The sequence below is a fragment of the Lithobates pipiens genome, unplaced genomic scaffold (assembly GCF_037356315.1).
Source record: "Lithobates pipiens isolate NorthernLeopardFrog02 unplaced genomic scaffold, aLitPip1_a1.2 Scaffold_18, whole genome shotgun sequence".
In the NCBI taxonomy this organism is placed as follows: domain Eukaryota; kingdom Metazoa; phylum Chordata; class Amphibia; order Anura; family Ranidae; genus Lithobates; species Lithobates pipiens.
In genome coordinates this window covers 576,891,106-576,916,521 of record NW_027507758.1, presented here as the reverse complement: position 1 = coordinate 576,916,521, position 25,416 = coordinate 576,891,106, and the positions used below count along the sequence as shown (strand labels likewise).

General features: G+C 43.8%; 1 protein-coding gene across 2 annotated transcripts in view; it reads right to left on the bottom strand.

Moving 5' to 3' along the window:
* Positions 1-11,850: 11,850 nt before the first annotated feature.
* Positions 11,851-25,416, bottom strand: part of LOC143989070 (cytochrome P450 2K1-like) — a 66,091-nt gene continuing 52,525 nt past the window's right edge. For both annotated transcript variants that reach the window (XM_077489081.1, XM_077489082.1), the window contains 2 exons: positions 16,366-16,507; positions 11,851-14,751 (listed from right to left, as the gene is read on the bottom strand). In XM_077489081.1, coding sequence (XP_077345207.1) covers positions 14,573-14,751; positions 16,366-16,507 — 321 coding nt within the window. In that variant the 3' untranslated portion in view covers positions 11,851-14,572. The remainder of the gene's footprint in view (positions 14,752-16,365; positions 16,508-25,416) is intronic.

Below are 25,416 nucleotides of genomic sequence, written 5' to 3'. Positions count from 1 at the left end.
ATCGCTGTAGCAAACCTGGCAGTATGCTGCAGCTTGTGGAACATGACTGCCAGATTGCTGTCCTTCTTGAGCATCCCCTCTCTCTGTGCTCACGCTACTGCCTTCCTCTAGCTGAGTGTCATCATCAGAGCCCACCAAACACTGGGCATCCTCCTGGAGCATGTACCCAACACTGTGCTCAAAGAGTTCAGGAGACTCCTCAGGAGGACGTGGTGGGTCTAGGGAAGGAGTCACTGATGATGACATTGAGAGGAGGGACGACGATGTGTTGGCAGCTGCTTTTCTACTACCCTGAGACTGGGTGAGAGAGGATGAGGAGGATGAAGAGGGCTTGGTCATCCACTCTACCAAGTCGTTGGCATGTTGCGGTTCAACATGTCCAGCTGCCGAAAAGAAGGACAAGCATGTCCCATGGCCACGTGCTGATGACAATGCACCGCGTCCACGACCAGCACTGTTGTCTCTAGACACAGAGCCTGCTTGCCCTCTTTTATCGGCTCGCGCCTGTCTGCCTCTCCTTGCTGGCCTTCCAGACATGGTAATGGCCTGAAGGGAGTTGGGTAAAACAGTAGTTGGGTAGTTTATATTGTGCTGGAGGCACACAACACCCACTAACTCCTGCAGATGCCTTTTTTATAGAACAGCAGAGTTAAAGGGGTATATACAGATGTATACTGTGCTGTGCTGGAAGCACACACAACTTCCAATAACTCCAGCAGATGTCAATCGGGCCCAAATAGAGAACAGCTATGTAGGTGGATAATAGCGGTATGTACTGGGTACAGAGCAGGCACACAGCACGCACTATCTCCTGAGTGACACTGCTGACTGCAAGCTCTATTGTTAAAGATGGACCACTAGCTATATAGGTGAGGTGAATATCACGGTGTATACTGCGGTCAGGGCACGCAGACAATAACAAGAAAACAGCAGAGTTAAAGGGGTATATACAGATGTATACTGTGCTGTGCTGGAAGCACACACAACTTCCAATAACTCCAGCAGATGTCAATCGGGCCCAAATAGAGAACAGCTTTGTAGGTGTATATAGTGGTATGTACTGGGTACAGAGCACGCAGACAGCACGCATTAACACTACTGACTGCAAGCTCTATTATTAAAGCTAGATCACTAGCTATATAGGTGAGGTGAATATAGTGGTGTATACTGCGGTCAGGGCACAGACAGTAACCACTACACAAGAGCAAAATAGTAAATCAGCCAAAAACGATTGGTGTGTAACTGTGTTGAAGGTACACAGAACACCCACTGCTTCAGATGCTAACAAACACTACACGAGGCCGCCTGAAAGGCAGCTTTATATAGTGTGGGGCGTGCACTACACAGTCTGAGCTATGATTGGCCACAGGCAGGATGCCTGTGGCCAACCATTGCTCTCCTCGCTACTGGCGCTGCGATTGGCCAAGCATGCGGGGTCACAGTGCATGCTTGGCCAATCGTGAGACAGCAATGCATTGCGCCATCGCAGTGAATTGTGGGCCACACGAATTTTGCCGTGAACGGCCCAAACGTTCGGAATTCGGCGAACGCACGAACGACCGATGCGTTCGACTCGAACACGAAGCTCATCCCTAATAGAGAGAGATAAATGGGAAAGAAAGGAGAACAAAGAGAGAGAGTGGTACACCCTAAAATTTACCATAAGGGGTTTAATGCTGTATGAGTGGAAGAGACTCAGGGAGCACTAAATGTCAGTTGTTCAGGGGTGCAAATTACTTGCCTTACCTTGGGTGCCGACAACCCACGCTACATCACTGGGGCTGGTATGAAATTATTTCCAGGGCTGGCTTTTATTCCCAGTCCGGTCCTGCCCCCACGCCGTTTTTTCGGCGTAGGGGGGTTCCGCAAGGGGCTCGCAAGGTGTCAATCTCGCCGATAAAAGTGGCGAGATTGACTTTCTTTTCTAGGCCCATCGTAACTCAGCATGTTCAAAATGAACGGACTTTAGTCCATGTGTGGGCAAGTCCGTTCATTGAGAGGTCCACCTGAACTCCATCGGAACTCCCCCGGCAAGTACGGCGGACCTTGTCTGCTGGAAAGTCCGGTCATGTGTGGGCAAATCCGTTCATTCGGAAAGTCCGCCGGCATTCCGGCGGAAGTCCATCGGACCCTAGTCTGCTGGAAAGTCCGGTCGTGTGTACATGGCATAAGAGAAGCTCAGTACGTTTTGGAACCAGAAGGCTATTACATGCTCATGCGAATGCTCATAATTCTGAACAAAGGCTCACTGCAAGACGGGCTTTGGACACGCACATGCACACACAAACATATTAGTGTGTGCACAAAATGGAATCTGTGTACACACATGCAAACCTGGTATTGGCTTTGCACCAAACTGCCTATTTAAGTTGGAATTTGACATGAACAGCTAAGTGTTCTTCCTGCTTCCCTTGCTACCTTGACCTGCTATACCTGCCTACTAGGGATGAGCTGGGTGTTCGAGTCGAATGCATGTTCTACTCGAACACTGGGTGTTTGCCCACTTGGCGAAGCCAGAACTTTATGGGCCATTCGCGCCATATTTGTGTAGCATCGCAGTGCATTGCTGGCTGATGATTGGCCAAGCATGCACTGTGACCCACATGCTTGGCCAATCACAGTGCTGGCAGCGAGGAGAGCCATAATTGGCCACAGGCAGGATGCCTGTGGCCAATTATAGCTCAGGGGGTTTAGTACACGAGCCACACTGTATAAGGCAACCTGCGCGGCGGCCTTGTGTAGTGTGTTGCGGCGTTCATAGAGAGAAGGATAGGCAGGGACAGTGTCTACATTTCTTGTGATTGAACCTAGCGCAGTTACAGCGGGTGTATTGTGCCCCCTGCACAGTATACACCTGAAGCTACCCCCAGTTGCTGGAGTTGTTCTGTTCCTATACCACAGGCAGCTGCAGCAGTTACAGTTGGTGTATTGTGCCTCCTATACAGTATACCCCTGAAGCTACCCCAATTGCTCGTGTTTGTCAGATCCTATACAACAGGCAGGCAGTTGCAGTAATTACAGTCGGTGTACTGTGTCATCTGCTCAGTGTGCACCTAAAGCTACCCCAATTGCAGGTGTTCTCATCTCCCTGCAGGTCATTAGTATGTCTGGAAGGCCAACAAGGAGAGGCAGACAGTCACAAGTCAATAAAATAGGGCAAGCAAGCTCTGTGTCTAGAGGCAACAGTGCTGGTCGTGGATGCGGTGCATCGTCATCAGCACATGGCCATGGGACAAACTTATCCTTTTTTTCGGCAGCTGGATGTGTTGAGTCGCAACATGCCGAAGACTTGGTAGAGTGGATGACCAAGCCCTCCTCATCCTCTCTCACCCAGGCTCAGGGTACTGGCAAAGTAGCTGCCAACGCGTCCTCTTCCATTGTCTTAATGGCATCAGTCACTCCTTCCCTAGACCCACCATGTCCTCCTGAGGAGGACCCCAAACTTTTTGAGCACAGTTTGGGTACATGATCCAGGAGGATGCCCAGCGTTTTGAAGGCTCTGATGATGATACCCAGCTAGAGGAAGGCAGTAGCGTGAGCCCAGAGAGAGGGGATGCTCAAGAAGGACAGCAATCTGGCAGTCATGTTCCACCAGCTGCAGCATACTGCCAGGTTTGCTCCAGTGATGAAGAGGGAGGGGATGATGAGGTCACTGACTCCACGTGGGTGCCTGAGAGGAGGAGGAGGAGGCACATCTCCAATGAGGCAGGATGCCCTCCAGTGGCCAGCTTAAGGGCAGCACACCGACTGAATCACACCGCAGAGCTCCGCCTGTGCAGGGCGCTATTCCAAAAGTTCTTTGGTGTGGCCCTTTTTTGAGACGAGTGCATCAAACCGCACCACTGCTATTTGAAACATATGTCTCAAGCATATCTCGCGTGGCCAAAACATCAGCCGCTTGGGCACCACATGCTTGACCAGACATATGTTGACCTGCCATGCAGCTTGTTGGCAAGCATACCTTAAAGACCCACACCAAAGAACAATGCGGACCTCTCCTTGCTCCTCATCAGCTGGGATCTCCAACCCCACTATACATCAGTCCTCTCTGAAACCTGCACTGAGAGGAACGAAGGTGTAGAATTAGGTGTGTCACAGCCAAGTACTTGCGGCCACTCTGCTAGCAGTACACCGACATCTGATTGTACCAGGCAAATTTCCCTGGCCCAGCTGCTGGACTGTCGAAAGAAGTTCACTCCCATCCATCCACATGTCCAGCGGTTGAATGCTAGCTTGGCTAAATTGCTAGCACTTCAACTGCTGCCTTTTCAGTTGGTAGACTCGGCCCCCTTCCGTGAGTTTGTGCAATGTGGCAGGTTCCCAAATGCCACTTTTTCTCACGGAAGGCGATTCCGACTCTCTACCGGCATGTGGAAGACAATGTCCATGCCTCGCTGGACAGGGCGGTCAGCGGTAAGGTGCATATTACCGCTGACTCATGGTCCATCAGGCATGGACAGGGACCTTACCTATCTTTCACGGCGCATTGGGTTACTCTTCTGCCAGCTGGGAAGGATGCAGGACAAGGTGCAGTAGTGTTGAAGGTTGTTCCGCCACGCCTCCAAAATGCTACTGCTGGTTGTGACACACCTCTCTCCTCCACCCCCTCCTCTTCTTCTTCCTCCATGGCCTCTTCCTGTGCTTTTGTCCTCGGAACCAGCAGTGCTCCGTGGGCATTCAAGAGGCTACGCAAGTACGCAGGCAAAAAATATACCATGCTGTGCTTGCGCTGGTGTGCTTGGGGGACAGGAGCCACACTGGGGAAGATATTATGTCAGCTCTGCAGGGGCAGGCTGAGAGGTGGTTGACGCCACGCCAGCTTAAGCCAGAAATGGTGGCTTGCGATAATGGTACCAACCTCCTCTCCGCCCTCCGACAGGGACAACTGACCCATGTGCCTTGTCTGGCTCACGTGCTTAACTTGGTGGTGCAGCAATTCTTGGGCAAGTACCCGGGCTTACAGGATGTCCTGAGGCAGGCCATGAAAGTCTGTCTGCATTTCCGCCGATCATTTAATGCCAGTGCTCGGCTGACTGAGCTCCAAAAGAAGTTGAACCTGCCCAAGAACCACCTTATCTGTGACATGTCCACCAGGTGGAACTCAACTTTGGCCATGCTGCAGCGGTTGCACACGCAGCAGAGGGCCATCAATGAGTACCTGTGTGACTACGGCACCAAGACAGTGTAGCTCGTTTTTTTCCCCACGCCAGTGGGGCACGATCAGGGATGCATGCACTGTCCTGTCACCATTTGAGGAGGCCACGAGGATGGTGAGCAGTGACAGTGCATGCATCAATGACACTGTTCCTCTTGTCCACCTATTGGAGCACACGCTGCGTGGAATAATGGACAGGGCACTTGAGGTAGAACAGAGGCAGTAAGAGGGGGACTTCCTTGCCTCTCAAGGCCTCCTGCCGGAGGCTTTGTAACCAAGCACAGGGTGCGCCTGTCCACCGGCTCGGTTGATCGAATGACCTCCATAAAAATGAATCAGTCTTGGATCACCACCAGCTACCAAGCTGAAGGGATGTGGAATGCCACATCCCTTCAAGATTGCCTATGCTGATGCTGAGTGACTGTCCTGTTATGTTGACTGACTATCCTTTTCCTCCTCAATGATCCTGCTGATAGCTTGGAAGAACATTTTTGGTTCTGGGCACCGCCACCAGTGGCTAAGGAGCAATTTTTCAGCCCCTGTTTAACAGGGACGTGTAATTACAATTTTTGATGCAATACTTTGCAGCAGGGCTCATTCCTACACTCCAACTAGAGTATCTGGGAGAGGTTGCAGTGTTGTGGCACCAGCACCAGTGCCTAAGGCCCAATTTTTCATCCCCTGTTTAACAAGGGCGTGTAATTACAATTGTTGATGCAATATTTTGCAGAAGGGTTCATTGCTGCGCTCAACTACAATATTTGTGAGTGGTTGCAGTGTCGTGGCACCAGTGCCTAAGGCCCAGTTGTTCTTCCCCTGTTTAACAGGGGCGTGTAATTACAATTTTTGATGCAATACTTTGCAGCAGGGCTCATTCCTGCTCTCCAACTAGAGTTTCTGTGAGGTGTTGCAGTGTTGTGACACCAGTGCCTAAGGCCCAATTTTTCAGCCCCTGTTTAACAGGTGCATGTAATTACAATTCTTGATATATTTCATAGCAGGGCCCGTTCCAGCGCCCACCGTGAGTAACTGTGAGGACTTATAGTGGCACCAGCACCACCACAACCACCAAAGGCCTAATTTTTCTACCACTGTTCAACAATGGCATGTAATTACAATTCTTGATATAATAGTTCACAGCAAGGCATTCCAGCGCCCACCAAGAGTCACTTTGAGGGCTTACAATGTTGTGGCAACACCAACACCTTAGGCCCAAATTTCTGCAGAGCATATAGGGCAGGCCCCTACTTTCAAACATCCAACTTACAAACGTCTCCTACTTGCAAATAGAAGGAGACAACAAGAAGAGAGATGAAAAAAGACGGACGGTAAAAAAAATTATGCAGGGGTGATAATCCTAGCCCCCTATGTTTTCCAAAAAGTTTAAAAATAGATTTTTGACTGGAGCTACACTTTAAAAATGTACCAGTTCAAAATTACTAACAGATTCTACTTAACACAACAAGCCTACACAGTCCCTGTCTTCTTTGCACCACCTGTATACTGCTGTTCTGAGTATATAGGGCCTGGGGGCCCCACGCCTTTCCTTTTTTTAAATTTGGGTACGGGGTTCCCCTTAATATCCATACAAGACCCGCTTGTTTGCCATTCCCACATTTTGAAATTTACAATAGAGCGGGGCTAAATTGAAATGAGAGTAAAATTGTCACTAGTTTTATTCTCAGTTCTAAAAACAGGGGGAATTTATCTCTTCTCAGACTTTCAAGCCTATTTCTGCTTTCACAACAATATTTCAAGAAATTTAAAAATCAGATCATCTCCAAAAAATATACCACATGTTTAGGAACCATTTAAGCTATGAGATGTACCGATATAGATATATATATCCCCTATGTGCCAATATAGCATTCATGTACTTTTTTTGCAAAAATATCAAAGCTTTCCATACAAATCTACAGGCTACAGGCCATACTTTCCTTCATCCATGATTCCAAACGTATCAATTGCTTTGGATTGACATCCTTACAGACTTTAGGTTATGACACAGGAAGGAGTTGACCAGCGGATCTCATTAGTACACACCCTGCATCATCCACCCTCCCACTCCCAGGTACGTTTTTTAACTTGACAGCTGAGTGTTTGTCTACTCCCTTCTATTTACTTGTATAAAATGGCCATACACTATGCAATATGATTGTATATTGTGTATTTACTTTGAAGGATGAGCATTGATTTATTACATTTCATTAAAAAAATCTGCAGCTGGGAATGGGAGGGTGGATGATGTAGAGTGTGTGCTAATTAGGGATGAGCCAGATTTTGGAATCAAACATAAGTTCGACTCATTGGGTGTTCGCCTGTTCGCTGAACAGCGAATATTATGCAGTGTTCGCAGCAAATTCAGAAAGCCATGGAACACCATTAAAGTGTAGGGGATACTAACATGAAAAACTAAAAGTGCTCATTTTAAAAGCTTATATGCAAGTTATTGTCATAAAAAGTGTTTGAGGACTCGGGTTCTGACCCAGGGGACAGCTGATCTCAGCTGATCTCATTAGCACTAAGGATGAGCCAAGTTCAGTTTGCACCAGAACTTGCGAACAGGCAAAAAATTCAGACGAACACGCAAACACCGTTAAATTTTATGAGACATGAACATGAAAAATCAAAAGCGCTCATTTTAAAGTCTTCTATGCAAGTTATTGTCCTACAAAGTGTTTGGGGACCCGGGTCCTGCCGCAGGGGACATGTATCAATGCAAAAAAAAGTTTTAAAGACTGCCTTTTTTTGGGAGCAGTGATTTTAATAATAAAACAATAAAAATGAAATATTCCTTTAAATATTGTGCCTGGGGGGTATCTATAGTATGCCTGTAAAGTGCCACAGTTTTCCCATGTTTAGAACAACACCACAGCAAAATTACATTTCCAAAGGAAAAAAGTAATTCAAGACTGATCACGACTGTAATGAATTGTCAGGTCTCGGCAAAATAGATAAAACTCATAGGAAAAAAAAAAAAGGAGGCATGCCCCCCCCCCCAGTCCATTACCAGGCCCTTTGGGTCTAGTATGAATATTAAGGGTAAACCAGAAGCAAAAATTGAAAAAAAAATTGGGTGGGGGTCCCCCCAAAATTCATACCAGGCCCTTCAGGTCTGGTATGGATTTTAAAGGGAACCCTGTGCCAAAATGTAAAAAAAATATAACGTAGGGGTCCCTCCAAAATCCATACCAGACCCTTATCTTAGCACGCAACCTGGCAGCCCGCAGGAAAAGAGAGTGGGACAAGAGAGTGAATCCTGAATCGTACCAGGCCACATGTCCTCAAAATGGGGAGGATGCTTTGGGCGATGGGGGGATGGGGATGGGGAGAAAGGCCTCACCCCCACAATCCTTGCTCGGTAGTTGTGGGGGTCTGCGGGCAGGGGGCTTATCAGAATCTGGAAACCCCCTTTAACAAGAGGACCCTCAGACCCCCCCATGTGAATTGGTAAGGGGACTTTGTACCCCTTCCATTTCACAAAAAGAGTGTCAAAAAAAAAAAAAGGAGACACTTTGGAACAAGTCCTTTATTAAAAAATAAATATGTCCCGCAATGTAAATCTATCTCGAACTGCCCCGACAAGCCGAAAAAAAAAAAAAAAGCTGCAACAGCTCGGCCTCATTTACGTCACTGGGTGGCCCTGCCCTCAGCTATAACAGCTGTCACCGAGAAGAACCATCACTCGGCGGGAGCCTCCAATTAAGACAGAGCTGTTGCGTTTTTTTTCTTTTTTCGGTCCGTCGGACAGCGAAAGACAGATTTATATTGTGGGACATGTTTTTTTTTTAATAAAGGACTTGTCTCAAAGCGTCTCCTGTTATTTTTACTATTTTTGACACTTTTTTTGTGAAATGGTAGTATGTACCCATTACCAATTCACATGGGTGGCAGGATCTGGGGGTCCCCTGTTAAAGGGGACTTCCAGATTCTGATAAGCCCCCCGCCCACAGACCCCCACAACCACCAGACAAGCATCCTCCCCATGTTGAGGGCATGTGGCCTGGTACGGTTCAGGAGGGGGGGGTGCACTCTCATCCCCCCCTCTCTTCCTGTGGCCGCAAGCAGTTTTAAAATTACTTTTTTCCTTTAGAAATGTAATTTTGCTGTGGTATTGTTCTAAATCCCGGGAAAACTGTGCCACTTTATAGGCATACTATAGACACCCTCAAACACAATATTTAAAGAAATATTTCATTTTGGGGACCCGTGCAGGACCCAGGTCCCCAAACACTTTTTAGGACAATAACTTGCATATAAGAATTTAAAATGAGCACTTTTGATTTTTCATGTTTGTGTCCCATGGACTTGTAACGGTGTTCGCCCCAAATTTTTTTTTGGCTGTTCGCAAGTTCTGGTGTAAACCGGGGGGGGGGGGGTGTTCGGCTCCTCCTTAGCGCTAATGAGATCAGCTGGTCAACTCCTTCCTGTGTCATAACCTAAAGTCTGTAAGGATGCAAGACAGAAGCAATAGATACGTTTGCAATCATAGATGTAGGACAGTAAGGTACGTGTGACCCGAGTCTTTAACCAGTTCCCGACCGCCGCACGGCCATATATGTTGACACAATGGCAGCAGTTGGCAAATGGGTGTACCTGTACGTCCCCTTTAGGAGCCAGGGATAGCAGGCGTGCACCCCGTACATCGAGTCCGCCGGTCTCCCGGCGATCGTGTTACGGAGCCTCAGGACAGGGAAGTGCCTATGTATGTATGAGTCATTTCTCCGTTCTGGCTTGTGTCATGACAGAGATCACTGCTCTCTGTCATTGAGAGCCGTGATTGCTGTCATGTGACTTGAAGCTCATCCCTCCAAAGTTAGAATCACTCCCTAGGACACTTAACCCCTTCATCGCCCCCTTGTGGTTAACCCCTTCACTGCCAGCGTCATTTACACAGTAATCAATGTATTTTTATAGCACTGATAGCTGTATAAATGACAATGGTCCCAAAATAGTGTAAAAAATGTCTGATGTGTCTGCCATAATGTTGCAATCCCGATAAAAAAAATTGCAGATCGCCGCCATTACTAATAAAAAAAAATGAATAATAAAAAAGCCATAAAACTATCTCCTATTTTGTAGATGCTATAACTTTTGCGCAAACTAATCAATATAATCTTACTGCATTTTTTTTTATCAAAAATATGTAGAAGAACACATATTGGCCAAAACTGAGGAAAAAACTATTTTTTTATATATTTTTTGGGGATATTATAGCAAAAAGTAAAAAATAATGCATTTTTTGTAAAATTGACACTCTTTTTTGATTATAGCACAAAAAATTAAAAAACTACAGAGGTGATCAAATCCCCCCAAAAGAAAGCTCTATTTGTGAGAAAAATAGGACGCCAATTTTGTTTGGGTGCAACGTGGCATGACCGCGCAGTTGTCAGTTAAAGTGAAGCAGTGCCGAATCGCAAAAAAGTGCTCTGGTCAGGAAGGGATTAAAATCTTCCGGGGCTGAAGCGGTTCAGCTCTAAACATTATTTCCATGTACAACTCCTGTGCTTCTACCACGAATCCCAATTTAGTCGGTCACTGATTTATGTGACCTATAGTGAATTTGATTTTGCGACTATTTATTCCCCTTGTGCTATAGTAATACCCTTTCCCACTAGACTTAGTCTTTTTCTATGCATTTTAGACGTTTGTGACCATTTGTTCCCCCATTTGCCGACTAGATGCCATTTACTAGTCTCGTCGTATGTCATCGCGTTCAAAACAAACTGACTTTAAAGCCCTAATGCCGTGTACACATGACCGGATTTTCCATCAGAATAAACTCTGACGGTCTTTCCGATGGAGTTCCGACCGAATGGACTTGCCTACACACAATCAAACCAAAGTCCATTCGTTTTGAACGCGATGACATATGACGAGACTAGAAAAGGAAGTTCAATAGCCAGTAGCCAATAGCTGCCCTTGCGTCGTATTTGGTCCGTCGGACTAGCACAAAGACAAATGGCTTTCCCGACAGGAATTGATTCCGTTGGAAAGATTTAAAACATGTTCTATTTCTAGGTTGTCAGAATTTTTGAAGAAAAAGCCAGATGAAGCCCACACACGATTGGAAGATGAAATGATTCCGTGGGACCTTTTCTGCCGGCATTAGTGTAAGACTGTCCCGTTGCAGTCCCGTTATAAGTCGCTGATTGCAGCCATTACTAGTATTAAAAAAAAAAAATTTCCTGTATATCCTATAGTTTGTAGACACTGTAACTGTCATGCAAACCAATCAAAATACACTTATTGGAATTTTTATTTACCAAAGACCAGAATACATTTTGGCCAAATATATATTATTATAATAATAATAATAATAATAATAATAATTTAGATATATATATTTCACTTTTTACATTTTAGAATAGAAACTAAAAAATATTGCCCCCCCCACCCCCAAAATTTTCAGTGTTATTTCATAAATATATATATATATACACATATATATATATATATATATATATATATATATATATAATAAAAATTAAAAAAGTGGTGATCAAATACTACCAAAAGAAAGCTCTATTTGTGTGAAAATGGCAAAAAATGGCCTGGTCAAGACAGGAGTAAAACCTTCCGGAATTTAAGTGGTTAAATAAATAATCTATTGTGGGGAAATTATACACTACGCTGGACCATAACATGCCACTGAAAGTTACATTTCACAACAATCGATATCAGATTAGAAATACTTCTTGGCAAAATTTCTCTTTAATAATAAGAAACTTATTTTACAAGGCAATAAATCAATACAAATAATGTGTATAATTGTACATGTGTCAAATAGTTTCCAAGTAATAACACGTAACAAAGATGATATGTACATATTACTGCTACATGCTGTAACCTAGTACAAAAATAACATCTACTTCCAATATCCTGACATATTAAAGTGGATGTCCGCCATTTTTAATTTTTTTTTTAAAGTGAACACTTACCTGTCCAGGGCGCCTGCGATGTCGGCACCCAAAGCCGATCTGTCCCTCGGCTGCCGCCACCATCTTTGGTAATACTGTACATGCGCGACTCATGCTGCACTATCCCACCGGTCCCTGCTGTGTTCTGGGACCTTTGCGCCTCCCAGAACACAGCGAGGGGGGGCGGAGAAGGTGCCGGAAGTGGCATAGATACCCGCGGGTGGCTCGGGTATCTATGCACGGAAGTGGAAGAAAAATACCGGTATTAGACAGGTATCTACTCCCCCCTGAAAGGTGCCAAATGTGACACCAGAGGGGGGGAGGAACCAGAAAAGCGGAAGTTCCATTTTTGGGTGGAACTCCGCTTTAACCACCTCCTGCCAGGAGGGCGTATATGGACATCCTCCAGTTTCAGTGGTTATACTGGGATGATACAAACAAGCTACCAAATATAAATGAGAATAGGTAAACGGTAGTGCTAAAGGTAAAGAATTACCAGCAACGACATTTGAGTACTGCTTGGACCTTGAAGAAGGGGGACATACCCCGAAAGCTTGTCCTGAAAAATTGTATGTTAGTGCAAATAAAAAAAGTATCACGGACAGTACTCAATTTTCTCTGTCGCAATTGCACTAATACGGCTACAATCACATTGAGTAATACACCAAAAAGTGATAATGTGCATAGTATATTAAAGTTCATAAATAACACTTGATAGGGTGAAATCTATGGGTTTACCCAGCGGGTAATATAGGAGAAATAAGACTCCAAATAGTGTTATATCATCAAAACACTCGGCTCATCACTTCCAGTGGTGGGTGAATGTCACTTCTGGTTGCCGTACAGACACGTCCTGGGATGTAGCTGTACGGCAACCAGACGTGACGTTCATGCACCACAGAATTGAAAATCCGAGTGTTTTGAACTATCAGATCAGGGGAGGAATGACCTATATCTTATGTCTGCCATGACAGGGTATCTCTGGAATCTCCAGAATATGAATGCGATTTTACCTGCCTGTTTGTGAGTATATTCGGATGGCAGGTGGGTGTTAGTGTACACATCTCCACTGACATCCGCCTGCCCACAGAAGTCAATGGGTAACCCGCTCGGATCCACCTGAAAAACGGACAGGCTGATCCGAGCGTGCCGATCGCGTGAAAGGGGCCTAAGGCACAATCCTGCTCACCTTCAAAACAAACAGAATTAAGTGCAAAAAAACATTTTTCAAAATCCATTATCACTTTTGTTTTTTTGATATTTTTACCCATTAGTTTTAAATTTCTAAAAAATACACAGGCATTGATCATCCTGACTCTGAATACAATATTTCTGGACTGTTAGGAGATTTTTTTTTTAATGTTATATCCTAAATGTGGCTTTTACTATGGAATTGTTGTTTGTAATATGAACTTTGTGTGGTGAGTTGTGTCCTTTCTTCAGTGTACTGACCTCTCATCCATTCATAAATAATGTATTTTTAAAATAAATCTTTTATTAGATCCCAGGAAAAGGTGAAATTTAAAATGCAGCTTGAATGTTAATGCACAAAATGTTCAAGCCATCTTAGGTTCACTTATGCGTTGCGGGAACATGCACAATAATGTGCAGCCCTTTTACAGGTGTGCTGCGGTGCTATTAATTGAAACCTATGTGTTTTGGTGTGGTGCAATTTTTAAAGAGGTTCATGCACTTTTGTGCATTGAAATCGAGAGGCTGTACTAAGGGCAAAGTGAAAATTTGTGCAGAAACGCTCTGTCACACCTACATAGCTAGTGGCGGCTAGTGTATTTTTTTTTTTGTGGGGGCTGGCAAACAGCCCCAACCCCCGGGCTGATGGTGGAGCGACAATAGCAAAACTGTCCCTACCTCCCCACGTTGCGACACTAACACCCCCAGAAAACACACCTCCCACCCGCTGTCTACTGGTCAGTCATTACTCTGGATGCGGGCGGTGAGAGCAGCAGTTGGGTCTTTATGGAGTGTGGAGCTGATGCGGCCATACGGTGGTGTTAGGGGGGAGCAGTGCCTGTGCGTCCATAATGCATGGGCCATCACTGTACATAGGTGTGAACCAAGATGTATAAGCCTTTTACTTGTATGTGTATCCCTGCTAAGTCTCTTGCAGATGTTGGGCTTTAGCCACAACAAAATGTGACATCCCAACTTCACTGACTGGCACTTGAGAAACACATATCAAACAATGAGGACCTACAAACCACAGGCAGCTTCATGTATAAAAGTGAGGGGTATTTTTAACCAGATTTCCAATACAGGAAGCTGCAGTAACAGTTGGATAAAATTTGACTAGTCCACAAAACATCACTAATGTCATAAAAAGAATCTACACTGACTTTTTTTCTAAACATCCCTGTAATGGATGTAATCAATTTGTTTGATCAAAAGTTGATTTTCATTTCAAGTTTTTCACCAATTCCATTTTTTTTTTTTTTTTTCATGTGGGTCAACCATGATTATAGATTGGCTTGGCTATGTTCTAGCTGCGAGGTATAGCACAGATCTTATGTGGTAAGGGGGCATTGGTGAACCCCAGTTCAGGGGTCAGGTCCAACTTAGCACCAGGAGGGGCCTGGAAGGTGAAGTTTTGCAGCAGTGTTGTAAAAAACAGGAACAACTCCATCTTCGCCAGGTTTTCTCCAGCACAGCTTCTTTTGCCTGATGAAGGACAGGAAAACATTAAAACTTAACTTAATGCTAAGCGTTCTGAATGCTGTCAATGTGCAAGCTGCCAGTGTAATACAGCTGTGTGGAACAATGTGAGTCATGCTGGCCCCAATTCTCAAAACTAAGCAATTCCTGATTAAAGTAAAGCAGATGAGATCTGTGATGGGAGCTCACTGAGCTCCTCCAATAAAAGTTTCAATAGTGAACATAAATTGGTTAAAAGCCTAATGCCCTGTACACACAATAGGATTTTCGAACAACAAATGTTGGATGTGAGCTTGTTGTCAGAAAGTCTGACCGTGTGTATGCTCCATAGAACATTTGTTGGCGGAATTTCCGCCAACAAATGTTTGAGAGCAGGTTCTCAAATTTTCCGATAACAAAACTTGTTGTTGGAAATTCTGAGCATGTGTACACAATTCCGACGCACAGAAGTCCACGCATGCTCAGAATCAAGTAGAAGAGCCGCACTGGCTATTGAACTTCATTTTCTCAGCTCGCCGTACATGTTGTACATCACCACGTTCTTGACGTTCGGAACTTCCAACAACATTTGTGTGACCCTGTGTATGCAAGACAAGTTTGAGCCAATATCCTTCGTTAAAAAAATCCACGGTTTTGTTGTCAGAAAATCCTATTGTGTCTACAGCATAAGAATGTCTGAACCAGAGCTCCTAAGATCTAGTTACCATGGAATGTGATGCTGATTGTCCAAAAACCTTAATGGAAGGTGTGCAAGTTGTGGAACCACCCTGTTCTAATTACATAATCTCATGTATATGTCTTAATCATTTGATTTACTTGGGCAAAGGTGCGAATTGAAGGTTCAGAGCCGATGTAAAGGTTGCCAGTTCAGGATAGTGATATTAAATTACATTATATGTGGAAGACAGATGGTGTTGAAGGCCCCACACCTAATTAGAGATGGCTGTTCCAGTTTGACCTAGATGGCCTCTTCCAGGCATCTTGCAAACCAGTTATCCTCTTTGTCTCTACGGTTGGATTAAGGTGTTTGTGCTACCAGTGTGGATATAAAATTTCGGAGTATGTTCCTAAAGCCCCGTACACATGGGCAGAATGTCAGGAGATATTTGCCAGTTAAAAAAAAAAAATACTTCCGACATTCTGCCCATGTGTATGTCGTTTGGCGAGCTTCAGTCGGACATGCATGCTGCAACACCAGCAGCCGACCGACTCCCGATTAGCACTCTCAGCCAATGGCAAAAAGTGCTGATTGGAGTGTTCTTGGGGGGGGGGGGGGGCATCCCCCTGTCAGAACATAACAGCTCAGCAGGGGAGATATCTGGATTAATCTCTCATGGTTAGTACAGTGTCTCCGATCGGAGCTGCAACGCGAGTTGAATAAAAAACCTGTAGTGTGTACCTGGTTTAACTCTCATTAATACTAAAGATGTGGCTTGAATAAGCTAGAAAACCTCTTCATCATTACGAAACAAGTCCAGTTGCATCAACTATTACTATGTACTTTACAGGGATACGTTCCACCACAATGGGTATGTCTTGAAATACTACGAGTTTCTGTGAATGTATCTTACTGATTAATGACATGACACAACATCAATCACCTGCTCCCAAGAATATTACCTAGTGAGAAAGGTATAAATGCCTCGTTCTTCTTTAAATTTCCCTTTGAATCGAGGAAATGCTCAGGATAAAACTCATCTGGTTTTTCAAAATAAGCTTTATCTCTAAGGGCAGAAGTCAGCAATGGAATGATAGTGGTCCCCTGTGGAAAAAAAACACAATAATATAATTTATAAGTGTCTGTGCTTTAGTATAAGTATGATGCAAAATACAGTATTTCTTATGGAAAACCATTTTATGCGTTTTTCATATTTTGGATATGGCAGGGAATGGTTAAATTCCTCTCAAGTATTTTTGTCCTGACTTGTCCTGACCTCCTGTTCTCTTGGGAAGATTTCCTTTCCATTTCTGTTGTATCTTCACAGCAGGACGTCAATGAAAAACTTCCCAAGAGGACACAAAAAAACCCCCACAAAACAGTAGAAGGAACATAACCCATTGGGGCTCTCTGTCACTGGAAGTGGCCTCATATCTACACTTCTTAAGGTGGCAGCTGAAAAAGTCTGGATTTTCTATGCATCTTTGTCTAGGTAACAATGGCCATCAAGATAAGTGGAGAGTATGAATCTCCTTAGCCAACAGAAATAGCAATAAATTCCTTATTAAAGTTCTAAAACTTTATCTATTGAAGAGAAGTGGGCGATGATGTGTTTAGAGGTTTTATGGTTAAAAAGGTATGGTCCTTTTTGGTCTGTTAAAAATACCATTTAGAGTGGTTTGTTATATTGTTAGTTTGCTGACTATTATCTGTAAGGACTAGTAATGAGGCAAACTGCCCTAGGGATTTGCAGGCAGGGATCTTAGCAGAATCTGAGACTTTCCTTTAATATTAAAAAGGGGCCCCAGATATTGCCCCCTCTCCTATGTGAATGAGTATGGATGGGCCAAACACCCCCCCCCCCCCCCCGTTCTAGCCCGAACAGTGATCCCCCATTGAGGTATGTGGGAGCCGAACATGAAAATCATAAGTGCCAATTTTGAAAGCTTAATTATGCAAGTAATTAGCCAATAAAAGGTGTATGGGGGTCTGGGTACTGCCCTGGGGGACGTGTATCAAAAGAAAAACTTTTTCAGGAGCAGTGATTTTATTTATGTTTAACCACTTAAGCCCTGGACCATTTGGCTGGCCAAAGACCAGAGCACTTTTTTTGCAATTCGGCAATGCGTCGCTTTAATTGAAATTGCGTGTTCGCGCGACCCTGGCTCCCAAACAAAGTTGAGGTCTTTTTTTCCCCACAAATAGAGCTTTCTTTTGGTGGTATTTTATCACCTTTGCGGTTTTTAATTTTTTGCGCTATAAACAAAAAAATAGGGACAATTTTGAAAAAAAATGCATTATTTTTTGCTATAATAAATATCCCCCAAAAATATCTAAAAACATTTTTTACCCCCTCAGTTTAGGCCGATACATATTCTTCCACATTTTCTTTTTTTACCAAAAATATCACAAATGCATAAAACATGCTACAGCAAAAACAAGTTCAATCCCATATAAAATGATTTGCGGTTACACACCAAATCCCCCCCCCAAAAAAACGGGGTGGGGTCCCCCCCAAAATCCATACCAGACCCTTATCCAGGCATGCAGCCTGGCAAGTCAGGAAAGATGGGGGAAAAGCGAGCGCTTCCCCCCTCCTGAACCATACCAGGCCACATGCCCTCAACATGGGGGGTGGATGCTTTGGGGCACCTTGTCCCCATGTTGATGGGGACAGGGGCCTCTTCCCAACAACCCTGGGCTGTGGTTGTCAGGGTCTACAGGAGGGGGGCTTATCGGAAACTGGAAGCATCTTCAGCAAGGGGGCCCCCAGATCCATCCCTACCCATTCGCCAAAAAAAGTGTACAAAAGTAATAACCACACAAGACAGTTTTTGACAAATCCTTTATTAAAAAAATATATATATACTGTCCCTCAATGTATTGTCTCGATGTATGGATCTATTGAGAATCACGCACCCGCTGACCCGAAAAATAGAAACAATTAAGAACGTTCCACCCCCTGGGAGGCCTCCCACCGTATGCCCGCTCTGTGCTTTGACATTTCTTATACAGGCAAGGGGCAGGGCCACCTGGCTCTGTTAGCTGGTGACACCTCCTCTTTCTGTCGTCATGTGCCCCAAAGCACCCACCCCCCATGTTGGGGGCATGTGGCCTGGTATGGTTTGGGGGGGGGGGCAGGCTGCATGCCTGGATAAGGGTCTGGTATAGATTTTGGAAGGACCACATGCTGTTTTTATTTTTACTTTGGTTCCCCTCCAAATCCAGTCCAGATTTTTTTTTTTTTTTTTTACCTGTGGCATACTAGTTGTTCTGCCCCACTTCGGTGTATTTTTTATGTCTTGTATAAAACTGCTTGACGTTATTTGTAGTATGCTGACATCTAGTGTCAGTTTTGGGCCATTGCAACTTGTTAATGAAATGTTGGTTCCTCTCTCTGTCCAGCCTTTCCTATTTAGTTAGTTTAGTCCTAGCTAGGCCCTCCCCTCTTCTTCCATGTTTCCTTAGTCATTGTTAGGTATTCACAGAGAAAGGGCTCAGGAAAGTCATTGTCTTCTTAAACTTCAAAAGACTGGAAAAACTACTCTGTACTGCATTAAAGCATAACTCCACTTTTGTTGAGAAAACATTATCCTTTGGGTGATCTATGTACATTGCAAGGATTATAACAACCTTTGTTGCAGATTCCTACATTTTGTTATTCTGAAGAAATCCATTTGTGTTTGTCTGTGCTTCTGCACAGAGTGGATCTAATGGGAGTGGTTTCATAATTAACTGTCAGGTGCGCAGCTGCAGGGCACTAGTGAGGAAATCTGTTGGGCCTGCATCCCTTTAGATGTGCTCCTATTGAAAATATGTCTCTAAAATGACATTTTTGTTGCAGGGGATGCCTGAAATCTGACTTGCATCTTAGGCAGACTTCTGGGAAAATTGGTAAGCCAATGACACAATCAGAGAATAATGTTTCTGGGGAGTGGTCAGTACACACTCTGTGTACAGAACAACTCTGGGTAGCCATATTGCAATGCATTCTCAGAAAATGACAGTGGTTGCAGATTGAAAGGGAAAGGTAATTTTTAGGGATGGTCCCTAAGTTTGAGTCGAACGCAAGTGTTCGCCAAATAGCGAACAATTTGTGTTTGCGGCAAATTTGAAAGCCTTTAAAAGTCTATGGGAGAAATCAAAAGTGCTAATTTTAAAGGCTTATATGCATGGTATTGTCATAAAAAGTGTTTGGGTACCTGGGTCCTGCCCCAGGGGACATGTATCAATGCAAAAAAAGTTTTAAAAACTTCAGTTTTTTCGGGAGCATAATTTTAATAATGCTTAAAGTGAAACAAAAAAAGTGTAATATTCCTTCAAATTTTTCACCTGGGGGTGTCTATAGTATGCCTGTAAAGGGGACGCATGTTTCCCAGGTTTAGAATAGTCAGACAGCACAATGACATCTCTGAAAGGAAAAAAAGTAATTTAAAACTACTCGCGGCTGCAATTAATTATCGGTCCAGCAACACACATAAAAGTCCATTGATAAAAACGTCATGGGATTCCCCCCACAGGGGAACCCCCGAACTAAATTAAAAAAAAAAAAAAAAAATGCGTGGGGGTCCCCCGAAATTCCATACCAGGCCCTTCAGGTCTGGTATGGATATTAAGGGGAACCCCACTCCAATTTTTTTTACAAAATGGCATGAGGCCCTCCAAAAATCCATACCAGACCCTTATCTGAGCATGCAACCTGGCAGGCCGCAGGAAAAGAGGGGGGGTGAGAGAGAGCTCCTCCCCTCCTGAACCGTACAAAGCCACATGTCATCAACATTGGGAGGGTGCTTTGGGGTAGCGGCCCCCCAGAGCACCTTGTCCTCATAAAGGGTCTGGTATGGATTTTGAGGGGGACCCCCACGCCATTTTATTTTTACATTTTGGCACGGGGTTCCCCTTAATATCCATACCAGACTTGAAGGGCCTGGTATGGAATTTGGGGGGACCCCCACACATTTCTTTTTTTTTTAATTTTGGTTCAGGGTTCCCCTGTGGGGAAATCCCATGCTGTTTTTATCAATGATCTTTTATGTGTATTGCCGGTGTCTTATCATATAAGGTCCCCCATCAGATAGCGTCCGCTGTGTACTGCGCGAGGGGCCGTCTAATTTTCACAACCCTATGTCCGCTTGGATGGTGGGGCTACCACCTCCACTCACGGCACAGGCGCCGTTCAGCTTCGGAAATTTTATGAAGCTTCTTCTGCCCCGTACTGTGCATGCGGACGCTATATGATGGCCGACTGAATATGCCAGAACACCGGACCGACAATTCATTATAGCCGCTAGTAGTTTTAAATTACTTTTTTTCCCTTTAGAAATGTAATTTTGCTGTCAGGCTGTTCTAAACACGTGAAACATGCGCAACTTTACACCCCCCAGGTACGAAATTTAAAGGAATATTACACTTTTATGGTTTCACTTTAAGCATTATTAAAAATCACTGCTCCCGAAAAAACATTTTTTAAAACTTTTTTTTGCATCGATACATGTCCCCTGGGGCAGGACCAGGATCCCCAAACATTTTTTATGACAATACCATGCATATAAGCCTTTAAAATTAGCACTTTTGATTTTTCATGTTCATGTCCCATAAACTTTAACGGTGTTCGTACAAATTTTTTGCCTGCTCACATGTTCTAGCAATTTGTAATAACATTCAATAACAATATGATTAGTGTCACAATTATATGTGCTATATTATTTTTTCATTGCTATTTTTTTCCCCCTCTACAAAAGTGGAGTCACCCTTTAAAGAAGAAATGGAGACAAAATCCGCAATGTGTGGCACCACATCCAAATATGTGAACAAAAACAAGGAAGAAATTGAAAAACTGATTTTTTTTTTTAAGGCTGCCACTATAATCCCAGTAGGGAAAGAGGTACGCAAAAGGTAAAAATAAAATATCAACAGTTAAATATCATCATAAAAACATGTTACAAAAATAAATGCATAGGTGTGCCACAGTATGTACATTCTCTCCTATATGACTGATATGGCAGGAGAAGGAAACCTGTACAGGTGGACTTTGGAATATTGGAGTATGCTGTCATAACAGTAGTCTTCTTTCTGAAAGCCATCACCAATGGATCACTACGGGTTTCACTAATAGCTTCCTCAAGAGATCCTAGTCATTGTTAGGTATTCACAAAGGGCTCAGGAAAATCATTGTCTTCTTAAACTTCAAAAGACTGGAAAAACCATACTCTGTAGTGAAATTGGCTGAAGTAAAATTGCATTGAATTCAACTTCTGTGTATGGAATAGTTAAAGTGGCTCTAAAGGCTGAAGGTTTTTTACCTTCATGCATTCTATGTATAAAGGTAAAAAACCTTCTGTGTGCTGCTCCCCCCACAGCCACCTAATATTCACCTGAACCCCCTCTGGATTTAGCGCTGTGCACGAGAGCCTCAGCTGTCCCAGGACAGCAGCAGAAGCCATTGGCTATCACGGCTGTCAATAACAGCAAGTGAACCAATGAGGAGAGAGTGGGGGCAGGGTTGAGCCGAGGCTCTATGATCTTATGGCATAGAGCAGGGACAAGTGGCTTGCTATTGGGGGCCCTGGTCAATGGAGAGGAGCTAGGAGTGCCGGCCGGGGGACCCGAGTAGAAGAGGTTTGGGGCTGCTCTGTACAAAACCACTGCACAGAACAGGTAGGTAATGCCACTTTAAGCTGTGTGTGGATGATGCCAAGTGAGCAGGTGATCATTAAACGTGAACTGCCGAAAAAATAAAAAAGTTTTGTTTTTCGGGTCATTCATTATGATCGCAATTTGTAAATTCAAAAGAATAACTAACAAGAATTAACTATTAAACTATAGTTTTTGAAAATTCCTTTCAAATTTGGCTGTTAGTGACGAATGTATTCAAAGTTACGAATTATCCAAACTAACAAATGCCCATCTAAACAAGTGGAACAAAACAAATTAATAATAAATACTATTAACCACTTTCAGACCGGACCATTTTGGTGGCTTAAGACCAGACCACTTTTTGCGCTTTCGGCACTGCGTTGCTTTAACTGACAATTGCACGGTCATGCGATGTGGCTCCAAAACAAAATTGATGTCCTTTTTTCCCCACAAATAGAGCTTTCTTTTGGGGGTATTTGATCACCCCTGCGGTTTTTCTTTTTTGCGCTATAAACAAAAATATAGCGACAATTTTGAAAAAAAAAACGCATTATTTTTTACTTTTTGTTATAATAAATATCCCCCAAAAATATATATAAAAAATTTTTTCCCTCAGTTTAGGTCGATACGTATTCTTCTACATATTTTTGGCAAAAAAAAATAAAAAATAATCGCAATAAGTGTTTAGTGATTGGTTTGCACAAAAGTTATAGCGTTTACAAAACAGGGGATAGTTTTATGGCATTTTTATTAATATATTTTTTTTACTAGTAATGTCGGCGATCAGTGATTTTTATTGTGACTGTAACATTATGGCAGACACATTGGACATTTTTGACACATTTTTTGGGACCATTGTCATTTATACAGCAATCAATGTATAAATTGATTCCTGTGTAAATTACACTGGCAGTGAAGGGGTTAACCAGGGGGTGGCAGTGTAGGGGTTAAGTGTTCCTAGGGGCGTGTTACTAACTGTGGGGGGATGGCCCCTATATCCAATCACTGGCTAAATCCTGCCGCCTTCACCTCCTCAACATCTCCAGAATTCGACCCTTCCTGACTAATGACACCACAAAGCAACTCATTCATTCCTTGATTATTTCACGCCTTGACTACTGAAACTCTCACCTTAATGGCCTACCCTTAAGCAGGCTATCCTCCCTTCAGTCTATTATGAATGCTGCTGCTAGACTAATACACCTCACTAATTGTTCCGTGACTGCTGCCCCTCTCTGCCAATCCCTTCAGTGGCTTCCCCTACCCCACCGTGTAAAATTCAAAATGCTAACCATAACATACAAAGCCATCCACAACATCGCCCCCAACTACATCACCAACTTCATCTGCAGATATCGTCCAAATCGTCCCCTCCACTCCTCCGAGGACTTCCCGCTTTCTAGCTCCCTTGTTACCTCCTCTCATGCTCGCCTTCAAGACTTCTCCAGAGCCTCTCCCATCCTCTGGGACTCCCTGCCCCAGTCTGTCCACTCAGCCCCTACCCTGTCCACCTTTAGGAGTTCCCTGAAAACTCATTTATTCAGGGAAGCCTATCCCACACCCACCTAACTGTCCCCGAGCCACCCTCATCAAATCATTATCTGCAGCTATTACCTTTTGTACCACCACCCCCCTCCCTTTAGAATGTAAGCTCTACGAGCAGGGTCCTCCTGTACCTTTTGTATTGTACTGTAATTGTGTTGTCCCCCTATACATTGTAAAGCACTGCGCAAACTGTTGGCGCTATATAAATCGTGAATAATAATAAATAGTGAACACTGATCTCTGCTCCAATCACATGGGGCAGAGATCAGCGTCACTTGTTGCTAGGCAGAACAGGGAGATGCTGTTTACAACGGCATCTCCTCATTCAGCCGCCCCATGAGACGATCGTGGGTATCCCCACGGCGATCGAGTCTGTGGGACCCGCGACCGGACTCACGGGTCTCCCGACCGGCAAGCGAGCGTGCCGCTGCGCACGCGATGGCAGGGCGGCATATAAAAATGGACGTACCTGTATGCCAATATGCCTGCCCGTGCCATTCTGCTGACGTACATCAGCGTGCGCTTGTCGGGAAGTGGTTAATAATTAATTAAAAATCAAATGTTTTTATTATTATTGTTATTTACTATTAAGTTCCATTTATTTAGATACGGCATTCGTTATTTCGGATAATTCGTAACTTAAATAAATTCGTATTCGCTAAGTTCCCTAACAGCCAAATTTGAAAGGAAATTCCAATACCTATAATTTATTAGTTAGTAATAGTTAAGTTATTTAGTTATTTCATATTTTCGAATTTCAAATATTCGTAAAAATTTGTTAAACTGGTTTTCGTTAATTCGGATATTTCCGAATTAACTGCTCATGTCTAGTCATCATGCTGCCTGGACAGACTTGTTCTAGGTAGGTATGTCAATGAATATAGGGACATTGGGCACAGAACACTAGTGCTTAGATGTGATGGCCGTATTTATTTCTTTTTCTCATTATATTCATTTAGTGATCCTGCCAGTAACACATTTCCTATCCTATTGGGGCAACATCCATATACTGTACTGCATCTATGGAGGATGCCAGTCTGGAGGAGTGGGCATTCTAGGCTGACTGGATTTGCAGTAAATGACACCCACATGTGATAATGAGCCTCCATGATTAAAATAGCTGAAATCCAATAAATCAAGCATGTCCAAAGTCCGGCCTGTGGGCCAATTGAGGCTCAAGTTCTGGTTTCAAACAGCCCCAATGGTAATTTGTATATATATATATATATATATATATATATATATTATATATCTCTTTTGTGGCCCCCAACGAATCCCAGAGCGACGCAGGGGGCATAAAAGATATATACCAGTATTTATCTGTGCTTTGGAGGGGACAGGACAAGTGCCAACAGATTACATACAGGAGAATCTGTAATAGGAAGTTTAACTTTAAGAGGATACCCTCTTAAAGTGAATGGGTGTGTTATACGCCGATAAGTAAGGTATATCCAAATAACACACCCGAGCTCATCTCTTCACCACACACAGCCACAAAGGCAGGAGAATTATTGTTGGACAGTGTATTGGTGCGCGGACAAACACATTTAGACCGAATTTTAATGGTTCAAACAATGTCGGGCAAAATGGTTAGGCTTCACGCATGTTCACTTCATCAAATCTGGCCCTCTTTGAAAAAAGTTTGGACACCCCTGCAATAAATGAAGAGGCCAAGCCAGGGTCAGTATGCCCTTGTACACACGGTCAGAGATTCCGACAACCAAATCCGTCAGATTTTGTCTGTCGGATTTAGTCCGACGGATTTTGTCCGAAACTGTTGTATACACACGGTCGGACAAAGTTGTCGGAAAATCCGACATGATGAAGTGATT